This window comes from Meles meles, chromosome 11 (assembly GCF_922984935.1).
Source record: "Meles meles chromosome 11, mMelMel3.1 paternal haplotype, whole genome shotgun sequence".
Taxonomy (NCBI): domain Eukaryota; kingdom Metazoa; phylum Chordata; class Mammalia; order Carnivora; family Mustelidae; genus Meles; species Meles meles.
Genome location: NC_060076.1, coordinates 55,124,147 through 55,147,713, shown reverse-complemented (window position 1 = coordinate 55,147,713; position 23,567 = coordinate 55,124,147). Strand labels below are relative to the sequence as shown.

Genomic DNA, 23,567 nt, shown 5'->3' with positions numbered 1-23,567 from the left:
AGCGAAATATGTTATTTAGTGAAGAGCACGGGGCAAGAAGAGCCCTTATGTTTGGACCACTGCAGCGAAAGATAAAATGTGCTCTTTGCAGTTCCTGTACGTTCTAAGTAGAAAGCTCTTACAAAATCCCAGAAGACCCTTCAACAAGGCAACCTGTATATTTGAAAGTAATAAGCACGTATTTTCTTAAAATGTTTACTTTAGACGTAAGTAAAATATAAATCCCCCTAAATAGGCCAGGTTAAGTAGATTTTTAAAAAATCGTTTGATATTTTTCATGTTTTAGAACTGAAAAGGAAAGATAGAGAATTACTGCCAAGATGGCTAATTGTAAATAAATTATAGGACACACAGGCATACATATGTAACGACTTATGTAGCTGTGGGAGGTTTCAGCCAATTAAAAAATACAGCATCATCAGGCTTGCAGTGGTTATGCGATCTCCTCCCACAGACTGTACCACAGCAGAGAACCCTACACGTGGGTTTCCATCCTTTCTCTAGTCTGTATTCCTCTCTGTCCCTGGGTTCCTTTCAGTGCTATTGTTACCAGTGCTACTGCTCCCCTTATTAGCATATGTGAGTTTTCAATAGCAGACAAAATTCTGTACAAAAAGAGCGCTCCCAAATAGTGGCTTTCAGTAGAGAAACTCACCTAAGGCATACTAAATTAAAAAGAAACCTAAGTTTTATACAAAAGCAAAAAAGCGACTCTTTCCCAAATGATTTTCATTTTAAAGCCAAAACCAGCATTCATTGTACAATTTCACCTCTAAATAACAGAACTTACTTGTGTCAGAATTCCGAATCATAAAATCACAAGTGATTAGGGAACTGAACACATTTTTGAAGCATGCCTGCTAATATATGTGCAGAAAGAATCACATGTGCAAAAGAAAAAAAAAAAACCTTCATGTAAAAGGAGAATTAACAAAGGGGAGAATAATTGTAACTTTCGACAGTTGGCGAGTATTCAAAATTCATGTTCTTCAATTTCTTGAACTCAAACAGGCTTTTCTGCCTTTTCTTTTTTCTTCACGTTTGTGAGAACATGTACTCATTCCTATGCTCTGTTATCTAAGTAAATACAGCTAAAAATTCACGACCTACCTACTCACAGCACTGCCCAACAGGAAAATCAGAAAGGTCAGTTAATAAAAGGGGCGTTGGCTGGTGAGGGCCAGACTCCTCCTGGACGTAATACATATGTAAATACGGCGCTTTAGGTAAAACATCTTCAGATAAAGTAGGCGTTTGATGGGCTTCTTTCATTGCAAAGGGTTAATCAGCAAGGTTTACGTTTGGGAATTCTCTGAATCGCGCTCCTCCCTCTCCCGTAGTGCAGCCAAAAATCATCTGACAGGAAACATAAGATTAAGTTTGTCCTACCTAAGCGAACAAAGAGTGCTCTGAACAGGCCACCGGTTTACTGCAGAGCGGGAACTTTTCTAATCCTGCTGGAATCTGCAGTGCTGCTCAGAAAATATCACGGAAAATGTTGTTTTCTTTCCTCTAACATCTTGTCTCTGGATCATCTCATTTTGGTCACACTGCAGATCCTGCTGCTTCTCCCATAAAGGTTAACTTAAAGCTCCAAACATAATCATGTGGAAAATGGACATTATTGATTCCTATGGTCCATTGTTCCCGATCCTAAGTCCCTGAAGTTCAAGTTCAATCTGGAATTACATCATGTCTGGTTTCTCCTGGTTACCAGACGGCTTGAGACGTGACCACAGCTACAGAAAAAACAAACAGCCTTCTTCACGCTTCGGCTCCCCTATCGATTCAAACGTAAACTTTTTTCTTTCTCTCAAGTATGCTTCAAGTATGGAGCATGGTTAATTTAGAGATTAAGTTCCAAATTAGATTATCTAATGGCATCTTAATGGATTGCTGACCCATTTCCTGTGGGATGGCAGCAGGCAAGTCTGGCTGGAATACAATTAATTTCTTAGGAAGTGTTCTGAAGAGTTTCCTAGATAAAAAGGAAATGTTGTGTTGTGCAAATCTTGCTTTATAAATGGAGAAAGTTAGGCAAAACTGCAGCAAATCCCAACGCATTTTCAACAGCCAGATCGCTGATACTGTGTGTTTGTGAACACCCTAACAAGACTGTTTTCAAGAACGGTACCACTGCCTATTTCATAACAGGTGCAAGTAATTTTTCATGAGAAGGGAGCTCTTCTTTTAGAAAAACTACTCAGATGCAAAGAACAACACTGGTCAGTATCCCCACTGACCAAACAACGGACATGCGCGTTTTTGGCTTTTGCGATTTTCTTCTTCAACCCAAGATGCTTCCATTCATCTACCTTATCAGCATTTCTATCAGATAGTCCCAAAGTGGTGCTAGGGGCCCAGAATGGTGTGTAAAAAGTTGAACGTTTTGAGCACACTTTAGAGCTGACAGCTGAAAAGGAAATTCAGCACTCTGAAAATAAAGCTCCCCCCAGGAACTCCAGGAACAACCCAGCTGTTGTGCTGTAGTTATGTGTCAAGATAACAAACTGAAAGCAGGAAATGCTAACCTAGTGAATTTGTAGGGATGGTCTAAGTGTAATGTTGAAATAAGAGTTAACTCTTCAGACTACCTAGGGGCAGGACGCATACTGTCCTCATCGTATACGGGCCCTCTAAGTATGTGTGAAGACACACGTGTACATATATGCACACGCGCACATGTAAGCCTGTGATGCACACACGCGTGTATATACATCACATACGCACACACACGTGTTGACATACAAACATGGTTTGTGACCCAATACCGAAGATCGTTTTTGTTTAAATCTTCATTCTTCTATCACCGAGGACAAGCATCTTACAAAGAACAGTTTGGGGACAAAGCCACAGAGATGGTAAATGGTAGAGGCCAGTGTTATGGAAACCGGGTTCTATGTGGGAAAGGAAGGCTCTTACTCCTTCCTTTCTGCCTTCCTGCTTCTGACCAACCAGATCCCAATAATCTTTACTGGCTGCTAAATTTCTCCTGGGAAATCAAGCGACTCTCTAGAATTGCAGTAATAAACGACAATTTCTTACAAAAACACGTGTAAAGTAACTACAGAACGAAGTCTTCAACTCAGAGAAAGGAACTGCTAACACGTGTAACGTAGAAAGTACCTGATAAAAGTCTCTTTGGTGCCATTCAGTTACGGCATCAGCAGAGACACAGAAATCCTTCCAATTATTTCAGTGAAATCTTCATTTATTCATTATTTCAGAGGCTGAGCAAATGGTTTGTGTAAACACATCCTTCAGTAACACGCGCATGTTTATTTTAGCCATCTGAAGGCTTCTTCTATGTTTATATAAGCCATCAGACACATACAGCCACTCACTTGTGGCTTTGCTTCTCTTGAAAGGGGTGAAGGCAGAGAAGAGGGAACAAAACCATAAAGGCAGTTTCTCTTTTGCATAAAGCACTCCCTCCAGTGTTTTAAAATAACTTATGTTTATATTATTCTTGGATTGTCCTTCGGCTTGCTTTTTCATTCAATTATATAGCTCTTTCATACTTGATAGTGCAAGCCATGTTCAGGCTATAGTTTCGAAAAAAGGAAAGCCAGTTAGAGAGTTCACTGCTATGCTTGTTTGTACCCACATAATTCACATATGCCACAGTGTCATTTGTCCCCGTTGGAGGACAAAGCACAGACACAGCAGTACCCTCATGAACAGCATCAGCAACTCATCACCTCTTACCCTCCGAAGAGCGAAGCCCCTCCTGACTCAAAAAATGAGCCCTTCCCTAAAGCACTGCACTCTGGGGAATCTGCAGGGTTAGGCAGGGTTAGAGAGAAAAAAGGAAAGACAGAAAAAAATCACATTTTCAAGGTGCAAGCAAACACACACACAGCTCAGAAAATTCTAAGGTCAAAACAACAAAACACTTTCAGGGTTGCAACCTAGTAAGTCTGTGAGAACTTTCTGATGGAGTCCTGTCCGCCTTTCTGATGGAGTCCTGTCCGCCTCGGATCCTAAGGGATTGTTTCTACACGGGAGTAGGGGTGGGGCAGGGAGGGAGGAGGATGGAGGAAATCTTCCAGCTTTGATTACAGTGGCCCCGGCTCTCCGGGCTCTGCCATTTTCAGTCCTGCACAAGGTGCAGCCTGTGACTTGGAAACACGTCTACAGAAGAATCGGCTTAAAGCAGAAAGGGAGGCCATCATGGACAAGGGATTGTACTAAGAAAAGTAATGGCAACAAACAACAATCAAAACAAAAATGAAACAAAGCAAAGCCAAAACACACCGCAAAACCCAAACACCTTCTTTGCTTTGCCCTTTTCCACTAGGAAGTCTCCAGGGATTGCCTTTTGTTGAAAACAAAAAGCAACCGCCACCACAAAAATAGCCTGATAGTTTCTTTATTCCATTGTGACGAAGGCAGATTATTTAATTCTCTGGTTGAACTGCTCCACATTTCTCAGATATTTTTGATTTAATCAGATAAATTTAAAGTTGTAGCAGTTCCCTGATGATTTTAGATGTCTGTTGTCTGCCTTAAAAGTAGTAGTAGTATCGGAGTGCCTGGGTGGCTCAGTGGGTTAAGCCGCTACCTTCGGCTCAGGTCATGGTCTCAGGGTCCTGGGATCGAGCCCCACATTGGGCTCTCTGCTCGGCAGGGAGCCTTCTTACCCCTCTCTCTGTCTGCCTCTCTGCATACTTGTGATCTCTCTCTCTGTCAAATAAATAAATAAAATCTTAAAAAAAAATTGGAGTATTGCAGAAGTTTATGATTTCCTTTTTCAATATCTTTTCTAGAAAAAAAACACACATGAAGTTTCATAAAAAACACAGAGCACAGACCATGAATATGTTATGAATATATGTTGTGCCATGAATGTATGTGTATTATCAGATATGGACTCGACTTTTGCCCATTAAAAAAAAATAAAAAAACACTACAACAAAGCAAAGCAAATTGCCGTCTTGTTTGAGCATATTTATTGTAAACTGAAGGATATTTAGGTTTTCAGAACTGTGAGCACCTACATCAGTCACCCAACATTTGCGACAGCCCACCCCAGATTTAATAAGTACCTCTTGAATGCATGACTGTGATGGCCGCCATTATCGATGATGTGCCTTCCGAATCACGATAAAAAAGGAACAAACCAAAATCTACGTTTTTGAAATATTAAAGCCATCCTATGTGTCATTATCAGCTAATCAAAAAAGTGAATCTTTGGGAGGGGAAGAAAGGAAATCTTAAAATGAGTTGTGAATTTCTTTCCAACTCTTTCTAACTTGAAGCTGGTTACCACGCCAATTTTTTCAACCAGAGGGGATTCTGTACCATGAACAATGCTCTCTCCTAAGAACTGGGATCAGTCATCATATCAGTTCACCCTGATCCATGCGTTCTGTGGAGATTCACTGTCCACTCATCTTTCCCCTTCCCGGGATATCAACTTTTGATCCAAAAAATGACTAGGAACTGGGTGTATTTTTATTTCAAATCACAATAACTTATATCTTTAGTTGCCTTTCAGGTTCTTTATAGAGGTACTAACCCACTTTAGAGAAGTAAATGTCTATCGATAATCCACAGATTTAGAAATTCACACAGCTATAGCCACATTTAAAAACATGAGTAGAGGGGTGCCTGGGTAGCTCAGTGGGTTGGGCCCCTGCCTTTGGCTCAGGTCATGATCTCAGGGTCCTGGGATCGAGCCCCACATGGGGCTCTCTGCTCGGCAGGGAGCCTGTTTCTCCCTCTCTCTCTGCCTGTCTCTATGCCTACTTGTGATCTCTCTGTCAAATAAATATATAAAGTCTTTAAAAAACAAAACAAAACAAAAAAAATGTAAGTAGACTTCATCTGACTTACAATTCTTATAAATACGGTAAGGCCTGTACACAGACACAGTCCATTTTGCTGATTGACAGAGAGAACATAGACTATAAGGAAGTTATTTAATAAAATTAAATCCAAACATGGTGTTCTCAAATCCAATTAGGTTAACTTAAAAATAATTAAGACCACTGAACTATAGTTTCATTGGATTTAATTCATATTCTTACTAAAACTATTTTAAAAAGATACTTTCCTTGTGCTTATTTTCTTTTTTATAAGCATATATTGTATTTTTTTTCCCAAATGGAGGAATTTTATAAGCTTCTTGGGGAAAAAATAAAAATATATAAAATGTATACATTGTAAAGTGGATGTTATACCAATCTTTAAAAAGAGGAAAAGTCATATCATATTCATTTTAGGAAATGTATTAATAAAAACTCATGAAGTTTTTAAAATGGACACTAAATAATTTTCGTGGTTTTCACCTGAGCAGAAGTGGACATTTTGTTAACTGAATTCTTTTAAACTCTACTCTTCAATAGTCTCTATCAAGTAAAATGAAGATGGGCAGCACGATTACAACTGATATTGGAATATGTAATTTTAAGACAGGCATTATAAATATAACAGGGTTGGAAAATTATGTTGGCTCTACTTTTGGTGAACTCCTTATGGGATTACCTCACTCTTTTCTATAAATTTTTATCTTTTATTACATATGATTATGCCATGAATTTTAATTATTTAATTTGTCCATTTGACACAATTTGTTCTTTATTAAAATAATACAGAAGAAGTAGACTTAACACTACTTACTTTCCAAAACCAATACATGAGACAATATCAAAACTAGCTTTGAAAATGAAGTTTTAGCATAATTTTCTCAACCAACCAAATAAATTCAGTTCTCAATGATTCATATCAATGATCAGAGGTTAAAACTTTATTTCAATCAAATTCCTTCTTTAACTATTGATTTCAACAATCTTCTGACCCCCAAATCAATGAGTGGATTGATAATAGTTAACTTGACTAACCGGAAAGTTTTGTCCTAGCTGTTCCCTTCTGACAGGGGAATAAATGAATAGTAAAATGGTTCAAAGTAAGCAGGATAGGAAAGAGCTGAAAAAAGAAGAATCTATAACACAAAAAACCAATGCTTTATTAAACCTCAAACAGCTGAAAAATCTTCCCCGGAACTACGATTTCACTTTTCAGGTCCTGAGATCTAAGTGTCAAATCTTCTCCCCACCCCCTCCCCCGATTTATAAACTGTTGAAAACATTTGACAGCACTTAGAAATTCCAATGATCAATTAGCATAGGCTACAGTCCCAAATTAATCTGAAGATGCATTTACATAAGAAAGAAAGCAGGAGGGGAGGGAAAGAGGGATGGTAAAGCCAAAACAACTAAATTTTTAACATATATTTTCCGTCAAGCTAGTTAAAAACAAACACTATAGCTCATGTAATTTTTAGGTGTAAGTGTAGGGTTGGAAATAATTAAAATGTTACCTTTGCCAAGTAATTCCCAATGTATCCTCACTGGTACTGGGGTATAAATGCCTGCCGTTTTGATTCATGGTCCAGTCACAAATCCTCAGCTGTCAATTGAAACCTAGCAGTCAGATATGGATCGAGCAGTACTACAGTTTTTAGTATTTAAATGAACACATGCAAACTAGTATTGTACATGGCATTAACCTTACTTTCCCAAGAGGCAACTTAAAGAAAAAAAAAAAAAGCAAAAGAAAACCTTACTCTGCAAAGCAAAACTTCCCAGACTCTTTTTTTTTTTAGAAAAAGCTACTGCAATATGCTTCTCTAGTAATTAAAGCATACGAGAGAAACGAATGCTTAGAACATCACAATTAGCCATTATTAGAGTACAAATTGAGCTGAAACAAAAGCAAACGTTAATATTCAATAGAGAGATATATTTTTAGGAAGAAAATTAAAAAAGCTTTTTTTTTTTAATGCAGCATACCAAGTCATCTGCACTAAGCAAAATAATCAATAATTTCAAGCATGCGGTTTGCAAAACACAGGAGACATGCAGTTCAGAGGAGTAAAAGCCCACCTCTAAGTTCTCCCTGGCTCCTGCTTAGAAGTAGCAAGGCACTCTCTGTTTTAGATGTTCCCTAATTTTATTTTAGCCAAAGAGGCACTGTTTAGGAAGAGTTGATAAGAACTTCTACTTTCATTTTTAAACTCAGAGTAATGGCATTTAAAATACTTTACCCCATCAGAATAGAGCGAGGAATGCTCTGAGTAGAAGCCGAAACAAATTCTTCCCAGATCTCGGAATCATCAGTTCTACCCTTTGGAAGAAGGTTCCAGTAACCCTACCCAGCTCTGTTTGGTTCACAGCTGCCCTACAGTGCTAGAAGATTTATTGAAAAGATATATTGCTTATTTTTATGCTTAAGAAAGTAAACTTATCTGGCTCAGAGGGCTGGGGCAGGGGCGGGGCAGGGGGGATGCCCACAAGAAGATGATGGTTTTTAATCATTAGATAGCCATGCTGTAAATTAGCTGCGTCTCACATTGAAAAGATGACTTACAGCAATCCGCTGAACCCTGTTTGCTGCTTTTCAGTGAGGATTTCTACAAGATGATGATTGCAGCCAAAGTGCCTTTAAACTGATGGTAAATTATTGTAATCCTTTCTAATAATGTTAAGGCTAAAAAAAAAATTGGCTATTAAGAACCTTTATGTTTCCTGTTAAACCAATGGGTTTCTACACATTCTAAGTAATAGTGACTCTGGCGTTTTGGAATAATCGTTTTGCACACTTTTCTACAGATCTATGAGTCTCCAAAAATACCATCTTAAAATTTGCAAAAGATGTGTTTTCATTATATTGATATTTTAGTTGAAAGTAATTTTATAAAGAACTGAAAAAATTCCCTTAAGGTAGGTTGGTAGATAGGTAGGTAGGTAGGCAGATGGATAGGTAGATAGATAGACTGATAGACAGACAGACAGACAGATAGATAGACAGATAGATAGATAGATTGAGAGATAGATAGATTGAGAGATGGCCAGATAGATTGATAGATACAGAGATTCTTCTCAGACTATATTCATAAAGAAGCCATAAACCAGTAAAAAAATTAAATTGGAATGAAAAATATTCTTAAAATGGACCATCATCCTTGCATGATGGAGAAAATATGTATTTGTTTAGTTTTAAAATCGAACAGATCACAAACTTTATGACGAGATTTTTGTCAAGTTCTCCAATTACTTGCATTACTCTAATCAGTAATGCAATGTGATGGGACAGCCTGAACTTGTTTTTTGGTGGTTTTTTTTTTAATCCCAACAGTAAGCCGATCGTTTATTTCAAAATATGTTTTTTTTAAAAGCAGTACTATGAAAATAATCTAAAAACAGTTAAAAAAATAAAAACACCAAAAAACTTGAGCTTGTGTAAAGATGACCTTAGGGACCACTTATTGATTCTGCTCTCGTTAATGAAAATCCTAGTTTTCACTCAATTAAACATTCTCCAGAATGGAGGTGTCTCTTCAGGCACAGCTCATGATAGTTCTGCTAACTTCAGGTTAGCTTCTGTGGGACCTTCGGCTTAGATTGGAGAGACATCTGGACAAAGATGCTGTCACAAAGTCACGGGAGCCTAAATGTGACTCGCTGATTAGCGGACTTGTCTCACAAATAATTACAAACACTGTGTCTCCTTGGAAGGAAGCATTTGTAAACTGCTTAGTTTTTTTGCTGTTCACATATTGCTCATGTTTCGTTTATTTGTTGGTTTACCATCCTAAAAGATGTCAGGTTGTGCTATCTTTGGCCATCTATGTAAGATTTAAAACTAATATATTTTTGGACTTTTCTTTCCTAAGAGTACTCCCAAAGGGGTTAAACCTGACTACGGCTATTCACTTTCATCCACACTTAAGATAAATTCAGTTGGAATATTTTATTCCAAACAGAAAATATGAGAGGTTACATACAAAACGATCACGGAATGCAGTAGCTAGCAATAATTTAGATGCCAAAGAAATTGGCAAGATTCATCTGTATTGGATTAATTTCCTCTCTGTTACTGAAAATGAAAAATAAAAAGTATATTTACTTAGCTACTTAGATTGTTAGGTAACATTTATCAACATTTCCAAAAATTTCTGAGAAGACAGGTGTATACATGCTTATATGTTATAAATGACGTAAGCCAAGTCACTTAAGCAAGAGACTCTACAGGTCTTTTGGTCTTACTTCAATAAGTTTCTTTTGCATTAAGCATCTTTGAATTAATAAATTTCCTGATGAAGTGAAATTTTAAAGGTGATGGTGTGGTGGGGGAACAAATAATTAAAATAGAGGGCGCCTGGTGGCTCAGTGGGTTAAAGCCTCTGCCTTCAGCTCAGGTCATGATCCCAGGATCCTGCTCAGCAGGGAGCCTGCTTCCTCCTCTCTCTGCCTTCCTCTGCCTACTGGTGATCTCTGTCTGTCAAATAAATAAATAAAATCTTAAAAAAAAAAAAATAAAAAATAAAATAGAAATCACCTCTTCACTGAAGATTTCCATGACATTATTCCTAATAAGATCAATTATGAAGACAGTTTGACAAATTTTGACGAGATTCTAGGTGATAAAAGGTGAATCCTATGTGTATTAAAGCTTCTTTGGGGGGCATGTTAAATGTTCTTAGTATTACTATAAGTCAGTATCCCAAACAAAAAAACTTTTTACATTATGCTCTAAATAAATTTAAAATAATAGATGATAATTGTTATTTGAGGTTGGTATGGTGATTCCTCGCTTTCTGTCCTGCGAGAAAGTCAGTGTTACATACTTCAGCTATCAATTTCTTTTTAAATTAAAATTTAAAACTTTAATTTGAAGTGGTACCTAAGCTTCAGTAACATTGTAATGGCTCTGCCAAGTATTTTCCCTCAAGAATTAGGAAATGACTCACTTTCTCCAATGTAATCAAGCTTAAAACACTAGGTACTGATGAATTTAGAAATTCAGTCTGTTAAAGTGGTCTGTTTGTATGGAGGTGGACAGCAATTCTTATTTTTATAACAATATAGAGTCTGACAGACCTCAGCATATCCATATCCTTATAGAAATGCACACTCACATAACTTTAATTCTTTAGTTTATATGCATCTACCAGTATGAAATGAGACTACCTAGAAAATTAAGGTAAAATTTATACTAAAACAATTATACTTGGAATTCCAAAAGCAAGCAGAAGGTGAAGTACAGAAGTAAGATTCTCTTCCAAAAAAGCTATGAGTCAAGGGTTAAGGTGGAAATAGTGCAAATAGCTAAGAAAGAAGTGAAGGTAAAAGTCTTCACTGCAGATGTTCTTAGGATGGAGTTCTATAAAGTCTCTGGAATGGGATCACTGTTCCTTGCCTATAAGGATGGGTCCAACCGGTTTCCCTCAACAATCTACACAGGAAAAAAAAATCTACATAAGGGAAAACACCTGAGATTTGGGTCTTAGCCTTACCTACACTCCACTCACATAGGTAGGTAGCTTACAGGCATAAAGGATCAATATTGCTTGTGATTTCAGAGTTAAGATTTTGTTTATTCAAATGACGGCCCTCCATTGTTATTAACAGGGGCTTTTGTTAAATGCTTAGCAATTAGCTTTGGGAACAAAGGAAAGAAGGTAAGCAAAATGTTCTATTTTGCTAGACTCAGCAAACAGGCCAATGTACTAAGAGTCCCTCATGATGACAACAGCTCTCAGTTGAACCAATAAACCATTAAACTGTAAACAGAATAATCAACACAGGCAAATTTACCTTCTCACTTTTTTTTTTTTTTTTTTAAGTTTACAGTGACCCTCAAGGCACTAGCTTGAAAAGTATGTTTTTGTGTTCTCTCAGGTTTTTTTCATTTCTCCGGATAACCTCAGGGAAACAGATTTTTGAGGGGGGGAGGTGCTTTTGAGGGGGTGCTTAAAAAGATCAACACGCCAATATCCAAACTCTCCTCTAACTCTTAGGTTAGTGGAATTTTATTTTATTGCGATTACTAGTTACTCACCATGGAGCAAATAAAATGGCCTCCGAATGAATAGGGTGTAGCCAGACTGAACAAGCAAAATGTTCAGAATGAAACTGTTATATGTAAGACATATAACACATTAAAAAAAAAAAAAAGATATTCAAAATCATCCTAGGACCTTAAGTTCTAATGTCAGTTTCTGAAACCCATGCTTCTTGATATTTAATTGAATTAGTACAGTAGAATTAGTTTAAATGGGTATGCATAGCCCATGAACAAAGTAAACATAACTGGCCATGAATCATTAAGTATCAGAAAACGAGAGGCTTTTTTAGATGGAGACTACTTTAACTTGTAAAATTTAAGGTTTCAAGGGAACTCAAAGATTGTGTAATTCAACCTCTACATTTTCCTTTCCAAGATAAAGATACAGGAGAGCAAAGTTTATGGACTTGTCCAAGGTCAGACATGCCCTGTTTGTGTCAACATTGAAACTTGCAAACTCCTAATCCCTGGTTCTCACCCAAGACACTAGATTGCCTATCACTGTTCTTTTCCTACCCTGTCCTTCATGTGCAGCCCAAGAATATTTAAGGCTAAAATGGCTGTAATTATAACCTTCAGAATTTCCTCTACTTCCCTGATTCAACTTAGATCTTTTAAAGTAAATATTTTCAGCGAAGACGATAATTTTTCCCTTGTGATTTTGTTGATTGAATTTAAGGTTACAGCAAACATAACTTTATTTTTACAGTAATTAGAACGGTTTATCTGGATATTAGCACTTGATCCCTTCTTGGGCTTTTGGCTAAGATCAAGTGCGGATATTAGCATTTGATAACTACTCACAGTAAGTGAATAAATAAATGAATGATAAAACAGACCCTGGAAGGTTTTTTTAAAAACTTAAGAACTAGCTAAAAAGCTAAATATTTGCATGCCGTTATTTTGACTGAAACTTCCTTTAAATGTGTTTCCTCTCCAGCTAGCATATGTGAAGAGTGACCTCTTATCCATTGACATACCTACCCAGAAGTCATGTGATAGGGTTTTACGTCAAGCTGTCAATTATGATAACAGACACAATAAGAACAGCCTGAGTGTTGATAGGCTGCTTCCTGACTTTATTGAAGGGTTTGTTGATCGTCCACTTGTGTCCTTTCAATTGCTTGCCTCTAATAAAAGCCTACCTCTTCCCAGTGGTCTCAATGTACCTAGCTTTGGTTTTGCCATTTGCCAGGACAAACATCGTAAAGAAATTTCAATTAATTATCTTAATAAAATAAAAAATCCTACAGAGGCAATGTCTTAGGAAGGCCATCTGGTATAACAGACATGTCCACTATAATGAAAAGTACCTCCAAATTGGAGTTGTGAAACTGTATCAAGGAAAATGTTGAAAATATTTTAATATAAGGTGGCCCAGTAATTGAAATTGAAATAATAGCATTAAGTAGTCATGCAAGAGACGTTAACATGCTGAAGCTCAAGCACCAATAAAACCCATGCAGTTGTGTGCGTACGTAATGCAAGGACCTGAGCTGATCAGGCCGTGCATTCATTAGAGCTAACAGTAAGTACTATATATAGTCAGGAGATTATAATTTTGAGAGATGATGAAAATAAGCCTTACATCTTACATCCTAGAGCTTACTTGACTTTGTTGTCTCCCTTTGGAAAGGCAAGAGGGACCTCCCATTTATTTTATCGAAATCTCAAATCTGTATCAAAAGTTTATATGCTTTTCAATAGTTGGTTTGAATAGTAATCTATTTCCAAATGAGAAGCTTCTTAGATACAAGCTTTTATTTCCAACTTGCAGTAAGATTTTTTTAGTATTTTATGCTGATGTGTAATAGTAAAGATTTCTATTTTTATTACAACCTTACACTCAAATAGAAGGGTGAAAAATCAAGGTAACTAGACCCTCTTTATCATGCAACTTTCTATGAGAGCAAAGCACGAAGGCCTGAGATTTGACAAATTCGTGGTGAGGTTGACCAGATAAGGAACTGGTGCTAATTCATGTAAGTTGTCTCATATTCGTCATTTATGATAAAATAGGTAGACTGGATTACGGAATAATTTCTGTATTTTCAAATATCCAAGGCTCTGCTATAGAGCTCCCATTTTCTCAGAGCGACAAAACTTGGGACGTGTACCTCCCTCATTGCCCATCGTGGTGCATGTGGGCAGTGCCCTTGTGCAGTATGAGGAAAGGAAACACTGCGTTCTGCTAAACTTCTGTGAGGTTAACTCAGAGAGGAGGTCTTTGACATTTGTGAAAAGTTCTGAATCATAAAAAAGACATTTCTTTTTTAGTCAGGAAAGACTACAGAGTTCAGTTTTCCAAAGCAGGACCCAGGAGTTCCTCAAGCCACCACACCATCTTCCAACAGGAAAGTTAAAGAAGAATATGGAGTTCTAACTGATATCTGCTTTTAAGATCTCCCCAAGCCAACAGTGAGCACATGAACTAAGCCAATCACCCCACAGACAGTCTAGTTCCAGACCCTGAACCACATAACACACAAGATTGTAGTAGAGGATAAAGGAAACATTTCAAGTCCCGATCAGCCGGCATGAGCTGATGACCAGCTCATGACCAGTTAGAGAGGTTTGTTTTTAATGGCAAATTATCTGCTGGTTTACATGAATCGTTTTGAACTATTCTTCATGACTATGGCTTTTTTTATTTTTTAGATTCAAATGAGATATCATAGTTGCAGTGACAGGTGAAATTCCTGTGTCAGAAACAATCTAGTATTTCAAGTCAGTTAACGACTGATAAGAATCAGTAATAACCATTATCAAGGAGCATAGAGAGGTATAATTACTAATAACAGCTGTATGTGTACCAAGTTGATGGGCATAAAAGCATACACTTTTAGGATTCAAATTTGCCAATATGGATATATTACTCTTACAAGTGGAACATAGGGTTAATTTTAACACTGGCCATCTCAATCAAAGAAGGACAGTATCCTTGTGTACTAGAAGTGACTATATTGAAAGGTCTGCTTTATTGTCATCTTGTGGAAAGATTATTAATAAGATGCTCAGAATGATCCAACAATTTTAAATTTATCGTTAACCCTAATTTATGTAGGCTATATTAAAGTTCTTTTCTGAGAAAAAATAGCACTGCACATTGCACATCAATACTTTTCATAACCTAAAAGGATAAATCTTTATAAAGCAGCCGCCAATAAACTGAAGAATGTACCTGGCGACAATATTTATTCCTAAGGGGTCATGTATATTAAGGGCTATGGGGGAATGTTTAAAAGAACTCTCTCAGACTAAATCCATTGCCTTTCTAATTTTGAATTTCTCCTAGCTAATATAAAATGATTGATTACCTTTATTTCGTGTACCCCTTGATTTTCCTTTTCATTCATCACTGAGTGCTTTAAACCAAATGCATTTAGAACCTGCTGTTACAAGAGTGGTCTCTTTTAAATCTTTGTAAAGTAATGAAAGGACACAGTAAATCAATCTCATTTCTGCTGTGGGAAAGCATAACCTTTACTCTACTGAAGTCACTTAAACTATTCCTGTCCTTCTGTTCCTGGATAGTAAGTCTGAAACTTCAGCTCAATGGTTCTTTTAAAATTTAGAAGCATAAAAGTAATCATCTTTTAACTGGAACCTTACTTCAGTAATATTCATGTATACTATGAGATGCATGCACATGTTTTCTGCATGCCTCAAAACCGTAGCTCATTATAAATTTGGCATATTGAGCTTCTTCATTTCAAAAAGTAGCACTAAGTCCTCCATTATGCGCAGGGCAAATTATCCGTTTGCCTGGTAAATGCCAGTACGTTCCATAAATCTCAACTGCATTTGACCAAACAAATATTATTTACATTGTTAACGGGTCTTCACTTGACATTGTCCACTTAAACAAGAAGTGGTGGTCTTTGAGGAGAAAAGTCTGTAGCTCCAGAATATATATGTGTGTGTGTGTGTGTGTGTGTGTGTGTGTGTGTTTTCCAATTATAATGTGCTCTGAACTTCATCTACCTGAAGACTCTTACTTTCCTGAGGCTTGCTAAGTTTTCTTGATCTATCCTTGGGATAAGTGAAAGAAGTAACTTCTGTACGATGAACTTTTGTGATCATAATTCCCTGAGCCTCTAACATTAGTCATAAGTGACAGATATAAAAAAAATATTAAAGCTGCCATGGGTTAGCACAGGGGGATGGGAAGACTGCTTCTAAATACATGAAACTGGGTATAATCTTTATGCTTTTGGTGCTAAAGGTTTAAATAATGGAGGCATGTGTCTATGAATTAAAAATTAACTAGAAAGTAGAGAAGTGTCATAAAGAATAATGCAAATCCCATGGTAAAAATATTTCTGAAAATATGTGAAATGATTTTTAAAAGAGCAAGCCTCTGAACCTATAAATCCTACATGTTTTTAGAAATTACAGTGAACATATACATTTGTCAAATAGAACCATATTATAGTAATTATAACACATTTCATATTATAGCAATTTTAGAGGTGAAAAAAAGCAACATTCCAGAGAATTATGTTGAAAAGCCAATGGTGGGCAAAACCACTAATTATTATTTGGTATTTTTCGTAACTGTGTACAGATGTTTTCAGTTAGTTCTCACTCTTTTGTTTTGTTATACTTTTTAAAACTCTGGCACAGCCACAAGTATCTCGAATAAGCTATCATCTTTGGGATTTTTCTCTGAACTCTGCATGTGGTGACCTTTGATCTACGTGGTCTGCTACCTTGGTCCGCAACTGGGCAGGACTTGGGAATTCCGCATGAGGCACCACTAAGAAAGACAGAACACAAGCTAGGTGGGCAAGTCCAGGACAAAAGAAGCAGGGATGAGTCCCTGCGCAGGCTGACCACGTACGTAAAAACAGACCGATGCGACATAAGCCCATACATCTTACGAACGAAGAGCCAGTTAGTTATACCAGCTCTTTCTTATTCATAGACTACTTTTCCCTACTTAATATTTTGCACACAGTTTCTTTCGAACTGCTCTGCTATCAGAGTTTGAGAGCAGCAAACATATGCATCATAAAATATATTTAAATTCTGAAGTGTTTAGAATTATTTCTGTTATCCCTTAACTAGAATCGTGGGATTTCTGTATTGGTATGTTCCATGCTTTTGACTGTGGCTAATTTGTTTATAAGCCACCATTAATCCTGGCTGTATATTTTCACAGTTTGGGTAAACACTTCATTTGCATTAAATTTACAGCATTAATGAGATGTGAAATTTAAAATGCTACTTGAAACATAAATGATGTAAGAAAGCAGAATAAAAAAAAGTGTTTTATCACATCTGAAATCAGTAAACCAATTTAAACCTATTAAACCAGGAATGATGTGTCGCCCGAGATTTTAGCTTCATAACTCATCCTCTTGGACTAGAAGTCCAAAATGAGGAGTAAAACATCTGGAAAATATGAAAGAGCTCAAAAAACACAAATTGTGTCCTGTTTCTACCCTAATGGGCTTTTTTAAAATCAGTTTTCTTTTCTTTTCTTTTCTTTTTTTTTTTTTTGGTCTTCGGAAGCTAAAGGCTAGTAAGTTCTCAATAGCCAATGAGACTGAGGAAAATACCCTGGCCGAGACCCAGTGTACTCATGGATGTTATGGATAGAGGTCACAGAGATGGAAAAGGTCTTGAGCCAATGTGAGCAAGCCTGTTTAGAGAGGCAAGAAACAAAGGATAAATGAGAAAATATTCTGGAAAATGAAATGATCTGTTTCTTTCCCAGAAGCCCCGGGAGCCCCGTTCTGAGTCCAGATCTGAGAGGCAGCATGGAGAGAGCACCAATGCGGAAGCGCGCTACACCGTCACACCTGGGTGAAGCTTGCCCACCTGTTGCTGATGTAGGAAGGATGGGTCTCTTGGGCTTAGTCCCACATATCGATTGGCTTGAGATGTGCCTGAGGCTGTGTAGGCTGATTAAGGAAGAACAAAAACAAAGATAAAAATTGTGAACTATCAGAATGAACACCCTGTCCATGTAAAAGAAAACCCAGGACGTGGGACAGGCAACCAAAAAAAAAAAAAAAAAAAAAAAAAAAAGTGTCTATTTCTCTATTCTTTCATCTGAGGGAACACCAAGTGACACCAACTGCCAAAAGAAATGGCAGTTGATCTCAACTCAACCCGTTTACCTCCCTCCCCAAAAATCTGTCCAATTAACCACATCCCGGCCTCTGGTGTGGGCACCGCACGCTTACATGCTCTGGTACAGTCCAGCAGGAGAACCAAGGACTGGCTAAGTAAAAGGGTCCTTTTCCTACGTGTCCTGTTTCACCAGATAGTAGTTGTCTGATAATGGGAGCATCAATGATAGTCTGTGATTCTAAGTGTAAGACTAAAAGTCTTATTTCTATTTCTATTGGGAAAAAGTGAAAGCTTGTAATGAACGGGATTTAAGCAGATGTGCTTGATGATACAAAATGAAACATGTCTTACTGAAGAGAAAATCTAATATTCCTAACATGAGGGAGGAGCTCTACTTATTATATCATATGGAGTGAATTAAGTCAGTATTTCATTTAGTGTGAAAATGACCTTAGATTTGATAGAAATATTTTTGAAAAAAAAATTCTTTCTTTTCCATAAGCACAAAAAGTCAATTTCTTGTGACTGGTCCAGGGAAGGGATGGTGACACCTTTGAAATACTTGGCCACCAGGCACTAAGGACCAGTGGTGAATATTCTTAAAGTTATTTAGTCTCACCCTGCAAGTACTTTTTGTAGAGGTGCTTTTTGGTACACAGTGAATTTTCCAAAAAAAAAGTCTCCCTATTCCTACAGATTTGTTTGTTTTCACATTTAGGAAAGGAGTTCCCAGCATTAAAGCATTCTCCTTGCCCCATGCCGGAATAAAAAGAAGCACTACATTTTCACCACTCATGTTACATCTACAGGTCTGAAGGAAGCTAAAATGTTTGGTTTAACACTATCAGACTGATAAGAAATCCAGACATTAACCTTTAAAAGGTTTTGGGGTTTTTTTTTTAACCAAATATATTAATTCTGCCATGTTCCTTTGAAGGGTTGCAGAATTAGATCCACTGAGGGTTTTGTTAGGTTAACTTTTTAAAACAGTGAAGATGCTCACAATTCATTATTAATTACTCCTGAATAAAGGTTCATCCAAGGACAGCCAGAAGAGCCAGGGGCCCCAACTCAATGTCCAGGCTTCTGGGATTCAATGTACAGCATGGATAGCTGGAGAAAGGCCTTGCCCTTAAAGAGTCGCAACAAGCTTGCAGTATTTTTCTCTTCTCAGCCATGAGAAAGAGGTTTCCCTGGTCTATGTGTTTTCTTTAATTTTATTGACTTATCAGTTCAATGACCCATTTTTCATTATTAGCGCTGTCTCGAGAGCTAGAGCTACAAGCCTGTGTAGAGGAAAGAAAAACAACTCACTATATTTCTTTTAAGCAGGAGTGGAAAATGGGCTGATACAGCCATCTTTACACAACCAATATATCCCTTCTGAATATTTTGCAATTTTATGAGTCAAATCAGATCCCTTTTTGACCTACCTATAGGTGAGTACCAGAATAATGCATCAGCAAGCAGGCTGACAGCACTCACATAGTGAGCTGTGATCATTGGGGTCTGATCTTCCCTTGAATGTCATCTATTAATGTCACTAGAAGGGTAGGTACCTGAAGTTTCTAGAACTTGGTTTGGATCATTTATCCTTTGATAGTCTTTCAAAAATTAAAAAAAAAAAATCTTTGTTTCTATTTGTCTTAATTTAAATGGCTGACTTTGCTAAAAGATGCCAACACATCCACTTTTAAAAGTATCTGAGTGGCTGCAGTGTACATAGCTAATCTTTAGAACAAAAGAATTTTTAGTCTTCCTGGACTGGATTTCATCCATCTGTGCATTCAGGGAAGTGCTCACTGGACCCTTTACCAACAGACCAGTTAGAAAAATTAATGATTATTGATGGGAATGACAAGTCTACCTGGACTGATTAGGCGATGGGGTCTCATGAATTTTGAGAAAGAAATGCTGAATTCACTGTACCCTCAAACTATTGTCCTTTTTTCTTGTAGTGTTCCTTCCTAGGTTTTCAGAAGCCCCCCCCCATCAAAAAAAAAAAAAAAAAAAAAAAAAAAAGAAAACATCTTTCCAAAACCTGAGAAAGAGAGAGCCAGTGGGGTTTCTGTAATTTCACTTAGAACAGAGCATGTCAATTTTTTTGTTCTAGGAAAGAAAATGACACCTCTGAATTTCAGATATGGAATGCATAATTGACAAGGAGTGGGCTAATTCCTCCTGACTAGAACTTTCTCTATTCCACTGTACTAGTTCTAGGAAGCCCATTAGTTTGGACGAAGCCAATTGAAAAACTGGGACATAATTTTCTTTGTATTGATGAGTATTCTGTATGAAGAAGCAAAGGATTCATTGGTTTATTGGTATGTTCTATGTCAAGTTCACTGGCTAAATATCTGACATTTCAAATATTATGGCCGTGTTAAAAAGCATAGTACCTGATGTACCATGATAAACAAAACAAACAAACAAAAAAGTCACAATGACAGTGTAGGTAGCTTACATGTACCTAATACTCAGCTTCCAAATGTCCTCATTTGCACCCAATATTGTGTTAACTGTTTTTTTGCAGTGACATAACCTACGGTAATATAAACGTGCAATTATCTTCCAGAGGCACGGATCCAATCTGCCTTGTGAAGGACACTGATTTCTATAAGAATGCTCCAATAAGTAACAATGATCTGCTCTCTCTCTGGGTGACCGAGAAACCTCGAACACTACATTATGTTATTCGGTGTCTTTTTCAATGTATACCTTGAACGAGCAGGCATGACTTGTCATTTTTGTTAAGGCTGTTAATTCAAACGAATAAGCTTCTCCCTTTTCAAATATGATGTACGGACTGAAATTTGATAAGAGAGAGCTTGTGATAGCCAGGCCACATACATGCCTGCTAGTTCCACATAAATGAGAAATCTCCATCGGGTCCAAAAAGTTGTCCTGTTCTCCACCTTGGATCAGGTATCCAATGGTGCCTTTGATGGACATTTCTCATTTCCTACAGAAATACTTACTGGTTGCTGTAGGTGAAGCTGCCTCACCTTCAGTGGATGTAGTGATGGGTTTAGTATCTGTCATGGTCAGGGTCACAGGTCGCACTGCACTGGGATGGGGAGAGGGTGCCAAGACAGGTGTGAAATGGCCAGGCACTTTCCCTACCACTTGACCACTGCTGTTAGGCTACAAAACAAAAACAGAATGCCCGGTGAAACAATCCAAAAGGCAGTCATCTTGTCCAACAGCTCCACTCAGCGCACTTGGATGCGGGAACCCTGCGTCCTTGCTGGGAACGCCACAAGCCCTCTCAAGTCTGAGTCACAGAGACCAACCAGTGGTTAGTAGTAAAAAGAAGCAGCAGCATTTCAAAGAACATCTTCACCTTCAAAACACTTTGCATGGGTGAGTTTGTCTTTACAACCCCCCGGAGAGCCAGGCAGAACTGATCCTTTCGGTCGGTAGCACAGAAGACTCAAGGGGAGACTTACATGCTCAGCCCAAGACAACAATGTAAGTTCTTCCTGACCTAGGGAGAATTTGAGCCATGCCTCCTTCTTCTCTTCGTTTTCTACAGTGAGTCAGTTTGGGCTTTCAGAACATAATTTTCACCCAATGATGCTATCACTGACACAAAGAAGATGGAGTATTAAGGAGATCGAACACATCAAACTCAATGGTTTCCATCATTTCTAGTCAAGGCCCACATTCTGCATTCAGAAACTCTAGTCTTCCATCATTCGCAAGGATGCTGGGACACACATACCAAACCATTTAAATTCCAGGATCTCCACTTCCCTTTTGCTGATTTACTCAGACATGCAGATAGAATGATATTTAAAGCATTTAAAATTTCAGATCCACACAATGATAGCCAATGATGGACTCGGTCTGACCTTACAGCTCAAATAAAAGATTTCCAAAGTCAATAAAAACATACTGAAGTAAAGCAGAGGGGCAATCAAATATACTTTGTTGCTTAAGTTCCTCCCCCAGGGCCGGGCATGGAGAGTTACACAAAGCATTATTGTTGACACTTGTGGGGAGCAACTGAGAGAATCCCCAGGGCAATGATAGAGAAGATATTAATATCCGAGTTTTAGCCCGGGGTATGAAAATAGCATCTGTGGTAGGAGACAAAATCCTAAGGGTACACTGTTTGGAAAAAAAAAAATACTGGAATGCTTTTTTCTAGACTGAGAACACTAGTCTTGATTACCCTTCATGTTAGACTTCTCCCCTGTCTGGTGCTCATCCCGATTTGCCATGAGAGTATCCTCCATAAATATTTAGCCTTTCTAATCAGTACTGTTAAAGGCAAAGAATGCAATGAAGCAGAATATTTATCTAAATACCTGCCCATAAATGACCAGGAGTCATTTCTTTAGACAAAAAGATGAACAGCTAATAACACTTAAATCCTGTAACTTACAGACATGAACTAAGTCTTGGGTTGGGTTCCTCAGAGGCCACATTATTTATTCTATAAAGAAAATGGACTTCTTGAATATCCTGCCTATTCATCATGGGTAATTTTAAGTATTTAACTTTATGTCAGGAAAATTGACCAGCGCTTCCCCCCTACGGAAACCTATGAGAGTTGTATCTTTAGACTAATTTTATTTAAAATAATCCACTGAATAGCATGGCTGTCTCACGCTAATCGGTGCAGCAGCAATGCAATTAATCTCCAAATTGCTGTGGGGAGGATGAGGCATCTCAGTGGCTAGACTCGGTAATCAAAATCAGTACTGGGCTGGAGGAAATTTGGGAGGGGATAGTGGACCACAGGTGAACAAGCCCTCAGCAACCTCCCCCCCAACCCTCGCCCTGGCTTAGAGCTAAACAGGTAAATATCAAAAGTCCTCTTTTGAAATGCAAATTAACCGGTTTTCAGTTGGAGTTAAAAATCAAAGGAGCTATGATGTGCCCATAAAAACTATTCTGCAGTTTACTAGAAAGATGCCTTTTCCTTTCAAGTGGAAAAAGTAGTTTTTTCTAAAGCAGACCATTGGATTCTGGTTATCTGAATGCTGCAAAAGACCATTGTATGTATCTTCCTCAAGAAAGAAGAGCGATCTCGCTTTATCATTGGTGGTACATTCAGTAGTAAAAAGCATTTCTGTATACTGTGTTCACCGAAACAGTTCCATAGGACCCACCTGAGAACACTGGACAGAAGAATGACAATAATGCTAAGAAAATGCTGCCACAGGATCTGATATGACCTCGCTCATTCTGCAAGCTTTGTCTACTAGAATGGCATTGACATGAACCAACAGACATTTCTCTCATTTAAAAAGGATAAAACTGACAAAGAAACAAGTAGGTCCCAAGCCCAACAGACACATTTTCTGGAATTCAGGGTCTGAAAAAATGGAAGGGTTATTCCTTTTGGGTTTTCTACTGGTTCAGATGAAGCTATACTATAAAGCTTCTCTTTTAAGGCTGTTAGTTGAACTTTCACAGCATAGAAAGGAAAAGAGAGACATCTTATCTGAAGATAAAGTTGAACCGCAATGGGAATGGATTACCCTGCCTAGTACATAGTCGCTCCTATTATACAAAACCCTGAGAGGGGATTTTTTTTTTTTTAATTGAGATGAAAGTAAGATGCTTCTCTCAGAAGCTCAGTCTTTACCTTAAAAATAGGAAGAAAAGCAGAACAATAAGGC

The 23,567-nt window shown here is 37.7% G+C and overlaps 1 protein-coding gene across 7 annotated transcripts in view; it reads right to left on the bottom strand.

The window, feature by feature from the left end:
- NFIB (nuclear factor I B) overlaps nucleotides 1-23,567 on the bottom strand; it is a 232,325-nt gene that overhangs the window by 13,361 nt on the left and 195,397 nt on the right. For 2 of the 7 annotated variants that reach the window (XM_046022303.1, XM_046022304.1), the window contains exons 9-11: nucleotides 20,913-21,078; nucleotides 17,680-17,762; nucleotides 7,325-7,413 (exon numbers count right to left, since the gene is read on the bottom strand). The exons of 1 other annotated variant lie outside the window; for it this stretch is intronic. In XM_046022303.1, coding sequence (XP_045878259.1) covers nucleotides 7,325-7,413; nucleotides 17,680-17,762; nucleotides 20,913-21,078 — 338 coding nt within the window. The remainder of the gene's footprint in view (nucleotides 1-7,324; nucleotides 7,414-17,679; nucleotides 17,763-20,912; nucleotides 21,079-23,567) is intronic. 4 more of the 7 variants (XM_046022305.1, XM_046022306.1, XM_046022307.1 and 1 more) reach the window with 4 other exon arrangements.